At 32.6% G+C, this 9,072-nt stretch overlaps 3 protein-coding genes across 6 annotated transcripts in view; all 3 read left to right on the top strand.

Annotated features, from left to right (window-relative positions):
- The first annotated feature begins 1,405 nt into the window (after positions 1–1,405).
- Positions 1,406–3,119, top strand: LOC106125221 (uncharacterized). 2 transcript variants are annotated; one of them, XM_013322331.1, is made up of 4 exons: positions 1,406–1,614; positions 2,013–2,327; positions 2,653–2,771; positions 2,856–3,119. In XM_013322331.1, the coding sequence occupies exons 1-4, from the start codon at positions 1,593–1,595 to the stop codon at positions 2,925–2,927; spliced, it is 528 nt and encodes a 175-aa protein (XP_013177785.1). In that variant the 5' UTR covers positions 1,406–1,592; the 3' UTR covers positions 2,928–3,119. The 2 variants fall into 2 exon arrangements, with proteins under 2 accessions (XP_013177785.1, XP_013177784.1); XM_013322330.1 differs by having other exon boundaries at positions 1,998–2,327; positions 2,856–3,118.
- Positions 3,120–3,844: 725 nt separating this feature from the next.
- On the top strand, positions 3,845–6,553 carry LOC106125196 (uncharacterized). 3 transcript variants are annotated; one of them, XM_013322302.1, is made up of 5 exons: positions 3,845–3,972; positions 4,866–4,949; positions 5,068–5,157; positions 5,231–5,641; positions 6,310–6,553. In XM_013322302.1, exons 2-5 carry the CDS (start codon positions 4,868–4,870, stop codon positions 6,426–6,428), a joined length of 702 nt encoding a protein of 233 aa, XP_013177756.1. In that variant the 5' UTR covers positions 3,845–3,972; positions 4,866–4,867; the 3' UTR covers positions 6,429–6,553. The 3 variants fall into 3 exon arrangements, with proteins under 3 accessions (XP_013177756.1, XP_013177757.1, XP_013177755.1); XM_013322303.1 differs by lacking the exons at positions 3,845–3,972; positions 4,866–4,949 and adding an exon at positions 4,744–4,865; XM_013322301.1 differs by lacking the exon at positions 3,845–3,972 and having other exon boundaries at positions 4,744–4,949.
- A 511-nt stretch (positions 6,554–7,064) lies between these two features.
- LOC106125052 (uncharacterized) overlaps positions 7,065–9,072 on the top strand; it is a 16,802-nt gene continuing 14,794 nt past the window's right edge. The window contains exons 1-6 of the mRNA XM_013322138.1: positions 7,065–7,170; positions 7,286–7,354; positions 7,441–7,566; positions 7,717–7,821; positions 8,056–8,187; positions 8,275–8,418. Of these exons, the coding sequence (XP_013177592.1) occupies positions 7,065–7,170; positions 7,286–7,354; positions 7,441–7,566; positions 7,717–7,821; positions 8,056–8,187; positions 8,275–8,418 (682 nt within the window). The remainder of the gene's footprint in view (positions 7,171–7,285; positions 7,355–7,440; positions 7,567–7,716; positions 7,822–8,055; positions 8,188–8,274; positions 8,419–9,072) is intronic.

Below are 9,072 nucleotides of genomic sequence, written 5' to 3'. Positions count from 1 at the left end.
AACGTGTACTAAATTAGCATTTAAATTACTAGCTATACGATTCGTATCTTAACAATATTATGAATGCGAATGTTTGTTAGAAGGTATCTCCAGAAAAGCTCAACTGATCTTGATGTAATTTGGCATGGATGTAGAACATAATCTGGAAGAATACATAGACTTAATTATTTTTTTTATTAATTCCGCATGGAGTCGCGGGCTACAGCTACTTGTAAAGATTCCCAGAATCTTAGCTGTTCTAGAAATATTTACCCAAACTAAGTTATTTTTTACTTTACCACTATGCTAAATAAACCCTATACCCTATCTATATTTATTTCTATTTTTTTTTATCTGATAGGAGGAAACACACATATTTCAAATCACCAATATGCTTTAAATACAAGCTTCCGAAATCGATTTAAATTTCGAAGGGAATGATAACAAATTAAGTAACTCGGTAATACCCCTGAGGTCCTAATAGCTCGATTATCGCTATCATAAACCCCTCGGGATACATTCTAAGACGATACTTAATGACGACCCTTTTTATTGGCTTTCTGCATATAGATACCAATGATAACCTCATTTCATAAGACATAATAATGTCTTACAGTGGAAATATAGTATCGTTTCACTTGCCTAAAAAATACTTACTTTATCATCTCTCTCATTTTCTTATTAAAAGACAGAGACAGAACATGTCTTAATATAAGTATGGTAGGAATTACAGTTGTAATGGCTTATGAATGAAATCATAGCATTATATTTATTTGGTACAAATAAGAGAACGCTGAATTCGCGAATTTCAACTGTCGCAATACTTTTATCTCTGCTTTTTTCAAAGTGAAAGAGCGGGATGGGAATATTGTATAACAGTTGCCACGACTGTGGAGACTCGCCGTAAAAAGACCTTCAAACTCCACGTCAATTTCTAAGCAGCTTATAAGTTGGCAGTTTCGTAATTATAGTGGACATATTGATAGGCTTCTCAGATTAACGTGACTTCGGAAGCAAGGTCAAGATTAGCTAATATTTGTTATGAAGTATTTACTTAGTATTGATTCATCTTTAATTCATAATCTACAACTATAAGCCAAGTGGTAAAACATAAATGACTGATTATTTTCTTTAATCAATTCCTTAGAAAAATATTGAATAAAAAATAAGTAATCATTAGAATACAACTCTAAAGAAGGGCGGTATTAGCTCACCGATGAGCAAGTGTCAGGATCGCACCAAATAGAGGCCGTCTCTGCCTACACCTCTAGGTCGTAAGTTATATTGTTGTTACTGAATTATAATAACAATTTTCTATATTTTTAACTACCATATTACTTCATAAAAATAGCTTATTACGAAACGGATCCAAACACATCATTTTGAATTCGAAATTCAAGAAAATACACTGACATTTTTGTATATAATATTTGACATTGTAAACTTCAATACATCAATGTATATTAAACCTGATCTAACAAATTAAATCTAAAATATGAACGGGTACAACCATTAACATCTACACGAACCAAAATAAAGAAATGGCTCACAAATCCATTAATTTAATCTGATACATTTTCCGCGATATTTTGATTTGCAAACCGCTAATCAAGATGGATGACAATGAAGGCTATGGTATGATTTTCACTTTAATTTTTATGAGTAAGCTTAAAATTGCTGATATTTGTAGGAAGGAAAAAGGCCACATACTATGGAATTTATTAGATAAAGGTCAGTAGTAAGTTCACAGACTGATGATGACGATGAAATAAATATTCGATAGGAGGGCAAAGCACGGTGCAGAAGAAGCAAAATTCATAAACAATCTCGAAATTCATTTTACTGTCTGTCCCATACTACCATAACGTTTACACTACACCAATGCTGTCGACATGGTGAGCAGCATTCGGTGTGTCGAATACTGCAGCAGTTGCTTTTGTCGACAGTGAGACTCGTTTGTTTGACGCCTTAAATGCAAAGTATATTTGCGTTAAAGTAATTTGATACTAATTTTCCAGAGCGTGATGAATTAGATGACATAATAGATGGAAGTGACAGTGAAACATCAATATCAAGATCAACGACTGCCTCAAGCATCGCTTCCAGCATGTACGATAAATGCCACTTCATTCTGGAACTTCACGATTTAAAGAAAGACAAGCAAACAGTTGAAAAACGGCCGGACTCGAGGGTTAAAAAGTTAAAGAAGAAAACCAAAAGTCCGGCTTCCACTAAGAAATCTGAAAGCAGTGATTCGAGCAGTGGAAACGATGATTATACGCTTACACAATCACACGTATCTAAGGAACAGTTCTTTGATGCACATGAAAGCTATTATGGTCTACCCGGTATGTTTTTATTATCCTTGGTGTCATTATAGTTAAAACAAAATTGTTTAAAAAGTTTGAATATTTGAGCAGCTATTTCATTTACTCGAACAATAGTCGTATTGGAGCAATTAATAGACAAAGTATACCAATAGAGCAAAATCAAAATACAATAGCCGCGCGCAAAAGTTTTGTCGATGATTCCCTCTCCCACTAACACCGCGTTCGATTACTCAATACAGTCCGTTAACTCATGACGTCATTAGGCCATCGGCAGAGCTTTTGTGACGTGCATAAATATATAAATGTTTTTGTGTAATATTTTATGATTGTTCTTTTATTCTAGACAAAGACCCCAATCGAAATCAAAACAATATAAGGGATATTAATAAAGTAAAAGAAATTAGAGTTATAACAACAGGACATTCAGACCGACATCCACATCTACCGCAAATAGGAGTAAAGGTTATAGTTTTTTTTTATTTTAAATTGTAGAACACTAATATAAAATAATTAATGTGGCTTAATTTCCTAAATATTGATGCACAGATTCCTGAATCCATTGAAAAAGAAAAACTCAAACCCGATGATATTAATCAAGCAACGAATGTAAAGATGTAAACTATATGAAATAGTGGTCAAACTAAGCATATGAAAAATTAATTATAAATGAAACCACAGAAGATCTTTGACTAAACAACAAATTTGAAGCTTTTCCAGAAATTAAAATTTTACGAAAGTAACAATATAAGAGAATAGCTGTACTAATAACTCATTTTTTTTTAATTTTTATGAAAATTGAAGAAGCTAATATTTACATTAAATAAATAAAAATCAAAAAATCTCGTTTATTTTTTAAGTATTTATATGTTTACAGGATTTGAATTCTTCACTTTCTAGAACAAGTGGCAACATAATTTCCAAACAACTGCTTATGGTCTTTGCCTACCCCTCTACGTTACTTAAGCAATTACGTTGCTTATGCACTAAATTACAAGTCACAAAGAAATTGTAGCCACAACCAGGTTAATTGCGACAAATTTGTATGCAGCTTAACTTATTATTCGTTGCTTATATATAAAAGAATGCATTTTGTCAACGTGAAGACGGCTGAGTTATAGTTCAACGATCTCGTGGCAGTTGAAAAATATGTGAATTGTAAATGTCATGTTGACAGCGTCATTTTTGAGGTAGCGACAGCTACATGGTTTAAAATATAAAAAAGTTATGCTAAAATTTTTAAACATCCAAAAGATATAAAACATTGGTTTAACATCATCATCATCAGCTAACTATACGTCTGCACTGAGGGGCTGGGAGCCTACCCTAAGTTAGAGATGACTAGGCAACATAGTATACTATAGTATACTTACTCTTTGCTATGCAACATTGGTTGACCACCTTAAAAATCTATACACAGAGTATTGCCAATTAGGATATTACACTTAAACTTCCCCATCTGGCAATAGTCGTAGTAACTGACACTTCTTGAATTCGTTATCGCCATGGCTACAAGTTACTTTAACATTTGTCATGGAGTGACTTGGTTTTGTCAAAAATTGTGTCATGAAGAATTTAAATTCTTAGTACTATATTTATATAACTAATATTCAATCGTATTGATGTTAAAGTCTCGATTTTATTCTAGTCTTACTAAAATAATTTGGTAGGTAAAATAATTTATACTTTTTAGTATTTATGATTCATGAATGACACTATCTCGGTGGAATAGATTTATAAAATAACTAGCTGTCGCCCGCGGCTCCGTCCGCGTAGAATAGTAAAACACATAATTAGTAGCCTTTGTGTCCTTCCGAACAATGTTCATATCTATGCAAAATTTCATCAAGATCTTTTGAGCCTACAGAAACCTTCAAATAAACATTTATCCATCCATCTAAACATTCGCATTTATAATATTAGTAACACGGCAGTTTATTAATATATTCATATGTCTCTTAACTTTTAACTGTTAATTATATAAAAGCTACCGCAAAATTTGTAAAATGAGGTGCTTATACTAGTTATACCTTTGTCGAAATATGTTTAGAATCCAACACCCAAGGAGCTTCTTTACTCATTCCTTGTTAACTAATGTTAATTGCAATAAAAATGAGAAAATTGCGAATAGAGAGTAACATAAACTTCTCACAATAAAACTACTAATTCGTATTGTGTATTCAACAAAACATAAGTTTGTTTTGAGCAAGCCCTTTGTATTAGTTCTTGTTTTGCTTTGTACACAAAATTGCAGACAGACAAAACAAAAAGTATAGCAAATGTAATTTATCAAGTGCAAACTATTTGATCCCTAAAGCGTATTGTTTTTTCATTACAAAACAAAATCGGTTAAGTTATAAAGTAAAACATTTAAACAAGAGCACACCATAACAATTTGTAGTTGGTTGGCTAATTCATGCGTTCTATTCTAGCTAAAACATAAGTGGATCAAGCGAAATAAATCACAATTATCTCAAAACCAAAAACATTGAATTATGAAAATCATGTTGGAATAGCAGGACAAGGCTTCAATTAATTTTAAAATGAACTTATTTACAGGTATGGAAAAGACGTTACGTCATAAAGCTAAAAATAAAAAATCTACAGGCAAACCCAAGCCTACAAAAAAACGAAAAAGCGATGGTTTGTTAATAAATTTTATTTTACTACTACTTGATAAGAATAATAATAGTAATCGTCATCAAAGTCAACAACTAAAGAACACAAGAAATATCAAAGTTTTGCTATTTTTTCATTGCAGGACCTAGTTGTTCAATGTTCTTAGCAGAACTTTCAAGAAAACTGGCACTAAAGAAGAAACAAGAAGAAGAATCACCTAAAAACATAGTACGTAAGTAAATTATTTTCGGTAAGCTTCGTGTAAAACTGTATGAAATTTAGTTTAATTTCCTTAATCCTTATAGAGACCATAATAGAGAGTATAACAAATGCATTGCCGATCAAATTTTTCAAAAAACGTGCTGACGTTAAGGAACCACCTTTGGCATTAGAGAATCTACAAACTTACGCTCCTGAACTGTTACCAAGTGATAAAATTGAGATTGTCAAAGTTGGAAATGAAAATATCACAAAGGATGAAGTTGAAATCAAACAGATAAATTTAGAACAAAACATACGAAAAACACCTTTCAAAGTACCTAAAATGCCAGTCGTTAATAGCGAAGTACTTAAAGTCGCAGCTGAAAGAAGTAAAAAACGAGAGGATGCATCCGTGAATACTGGAGTTAGTAATGACGTAGCAGTTGAATTGGCTAAGCATGTCAACACTTTGAAGAAAATATCATTGATAGCCGAGGAATTTAATAAGAAAACAGGTAAATAATAAAAAGTTACACATATAGTTATACAAAACAAACTATATAAATTTTTTTATATCATAAGGTGGCAAACGAGCGAGCGGTCACCTGAAATCGATGAAATAGCGAAGTGACCGTTGCCCATAGACATACGCAATCGCTTATGCGTTGCCTACCTTTAATCGACGGAGGAGGGGATGCACAGAAAGAAAATGTCTTCCCCTTCCTTGCATCCTCTCATCCGGAAAGTTCACTTCCACTTCCCATCTCTTCCCCATAAGAAAAAGGGTGGGAAGGAAAAGAGGACTAAATAAGGCCTCCGGGACGCACACTCATCAGACGAAACGCAGAATTGCTTCCACTTCACGCCTGTCTTCTGTGTGGTCGTGGTATTTCACCGGGCAGCCGGGTCAATTCGTCCGAAGATATTAAAGCGGGCTCTACCACTGTTAACTGTATATCATAACACTAGCTGTCGCTTGCGAGACCGTCCGCGCGGAATTAAAAAAAAAATTGGTCGCAGCGTAACGTTATATAATCTAAAGCCTTCCTCTATAAATGAACTATCCAACAAAAAAAAATTCAAATCGGACTAGTAGTTCCTGAGATTAACGCGTTTAAACAAACAAACTCTTCTGCTTTATATTATTAGTATGGATAAATACCTATCATATTATTCCTTGCAGCTAAAAATTTAAAAGAAATAGTAGACAGCGTACAAGAAGAATTAATAAAGAAGCTGGAACTTGTACAAGCGGAACAAGCATTGGAGGCAGCCAAAAATAATGACCCTACTCAAAAGTAGTAAATCTAAAAAGTATCATCATCACCGTAAAGACATCAAAAGTCAAAATGGAATTTAGACCTGTCAATAACAAGATCTGTGTTTAGTTGTCATAAATAAAATGTGACACCGGTCATTCATAAATTTATTGTAAAATATTAAAATTATAAAAATATTAAAAGTGTTTCTCTGACGAGCTTTTATTTATCGTATATTTAGCGCGCGACTAAAAGAGTCAAATTACCGTTAATTTGAATAATGTTTCAAAATATTTGTGCGGTGTTTGTGATTATTCTTGAAACAACTATTATTTAATAAATCGACATCTGAGACCAAATCTTTTATTTGGAAATTCATCGTAATGTGTAAGTGTTTTTTTCATTGCATGTCGTTGCGTATTTAAAATGATAAAACAGTATCGTCATTAATGGTGAAGTAAGCTAATCAATTTAATTAGATTATTTTTTTCAACCTCTTCTTCGTAGTCATCATCCTCTTCGTTATCATCCTCTTCATCATCAACATTAGTAGCAGCAGTAGCCTCTCTGTATCCATTGCTAGAGATAAGCCTGCAACAGTTAGCCTGAAAGAAAATTGTTCACTAAAATATTATTGTCATTTGATTTGCTTTTCGAAGATTTCAACCAGTTTTTCGTAATGGAAGAACCAGTTAAAGACAACGCAGGTGGACCATTGATAACGAACGATGACGTTATAACATACGGACATCCGAAAGTCAGCAAAAATGTCGTATTTGGTATAGGTAAGAGATACTTAACTTAATAAAATCAATTTTCAAATTATTTGAAATAATACAAACAAAAAAGAAATATCAAATTTAAATACATGCATAATTATCAAGTTCTAAATATTTCTAGGAGACATGCCTGCAGGCAGGACCAATAATATTGTTAGCAAGTCGGCTCTAAAGAATAAACAAAAACTAGGTGATACTACATAAATATAAATTGAATGTTTATTTCCACGAAGAATTATCGAGAATTATCTAAAGAGTTAACATTTTGTGTTGCAGCAGACAGACACAGTTCAAAACCAAGTCAAATACCAAGATACAGATATCACCAAAAAGAACCACCAATATTAGAAATACCAACAAAGTCAATCACAGAATATGGAATAAAAATAGAAAAACCACGCCGTAAACTTTTGATGAAATCATCCTTAGAAAAGATACAACTTCACAATCGAAAACGAGGTTTGCAGTTCAATTCGCTAAATAAATTATAATCATTAGACCTAATTACTTGTGTTATTGCTTATATTATAATAATGTATTAAAAATCCTTAGATCTTCGTTCAGACATGCAATCTGAATCAAGTTCGGCGATTATAACTAAAGTACTTTTAGAAGAAATCAGGGGACGTCATAAAATTGGGAGTGATCGTTTAAACGGTAACTTACATTTTGTTTTATTTAATAAGCAAAGAAATACAATTGAACCTGAATATGCGAGAGTCTAAGGGACCGTAAATATATATGTTTCTCGCTGACAGAAGTTTCTCTATAACCCGATTTCGTCGCTAATGGAGGTACTCTGTCGAGACTTGGCTCTCGCTTATGAAGGTTTATAGAGGTTTCTCGCTTATTCAATTTGGATAGTATTTCTTTAATAATTATTATCTACAGAATGGCTAATGGAATCTGCTACGGACTACTTAAGGCCAATAGCGAATTGTTTGGGTGCAAGTAATATATCCAGCACAATGGTACCACAAACAAGTCAAAGCGAATGTGATGTTAATACAAGAATGAGTATAGGTATCTGATTATTTAAATTAAAATGGTCTACATTACATATTTTGATTAAAGATAATAATAAATAATTTTAAATTATTTATTTTGTAGAAAAAAGATTGATAGAAGCTTTATCTAATAAAAATCATAATGCTATTATAGCATTGGATAAGAACATGCCCTACATTACTTTTGAGGATTTGGATTTAGATATGAGACCTGAACAGGATCTTTCTAATAATGATCACTTAAAAGGTGAGCTAAATATATTTTTCAGTTCAGATTTTCCTTTAGATTGTGTAATTGTAAAACATGTTGATCTGAATGTTGGGCCACCAAGGTTTCGGATGAAAGAAGATTGCATGTAGCTGAAATGCGTATGCTAAGATGGATGTGTGGTGTGACAATAAAGGATAAAGTTAAAAATGTGTATATTAGAGGAAGTTTCAAAGTAGCGCCAGTGATCGAGAAATTGAGGAGTAAAAGATTAGCGTGGTTCGGACATGTTATGAGAAGGGATGATGATGATATAAGCAAAAAAGTAATGAGATTGAATGTGGATGGCTACAAGGATAGGGAAAGACCAAAAAAAGTGTGGAATGACTGTGTGAAAGAGGATATGCGTAAGTAGGGGGTAGACTTGGATATGACGGCTGATAGAGATGTATGGAGGAGTAGTACATACTGTGCCGACCCTCGATAGGGATAAGGGCAGGTTGCTGATGATGATGATGTGTAAAACAAATTAATTTGAATAAATAGATAATAAATAATTTGATTATTTAGATCATATCAATGAAAAAAAGAAACATAATAATACAGAAATTACGACAAATGCAGTATTTGAAAATTGTATATTGAAGACAAAAGAATACTTCAAATCTAAATCACCGAAGAAAAAAGCAGAAA

Source organism: Papilio xuthus, unplaced genomic scaffold (genome assembly GCF_000836235.2).
Source record: "Papilio xuthus unplaced genomic scaffold, Pxut_1.1 DF825928.1, whole genome shotgun sequence".
In the NCBI taxonomy this organism is placed as follows: domain Eukaryota; kingdom Metazoa; phylum Arthropoda; class Insecta; order Lepidoptera; family Papilionidae; genus Papilio; species Papilio xuthus.
Note: the sequence above shows the minus strand (reverse complement) of the source record. Positions and strands in the feature narration are given on the sequence as shown.

What these genes read in the sequence shown, in the direction of transcription:
- LOC106125221 (XM_013322330.1), top strand. Translation starts at nt 1,593, where the DNA reads ATGGATGACAATGAAGGCTATG. An exon ending in AAGCTATTATGGTCTACCCG is followed by an intron (nt 2,328 to 2,652) that starts GTATGTTTTTAT and finishes CTTTTATTCTAG; the next exon opens with ACAAAGACCCCAATCGAAAT. An exon ending in TACCGCAAATAGGAGTAAAG is followed by an intron (nt 2,772 to 2,855) that starts GTTATAGTTTTT and finishes ATTGATGCACAG; the next exon opens with ATTCCTGAATCCATTGAAAA.
- LOC106125196 (XM_013322301.1), top strand. Translation starts at nt 4,850, where the DNA reads ATGAACTTATTTACAGGTATGGAAAAGACGTTACGTCATAAAGCTAAA. An exon ending in AAAAAAACGAAAAAGCGATG is followed by an intron (nt 4,950 to 5,067) that starts GTTTGTTAATAA and finishes TTTTCATTGCAG; the next exon opens with GACCTAGTTGTTCAATGTTC. An exon ending in ATCACCTAAAAACATAGTAC is followed by an intron (nt 5,158 to 5,230) that starts GTAAGTAAATTA and finishes TAATCCTTATAG; the next exon opens with AGACCATAATAGAGAGTATA.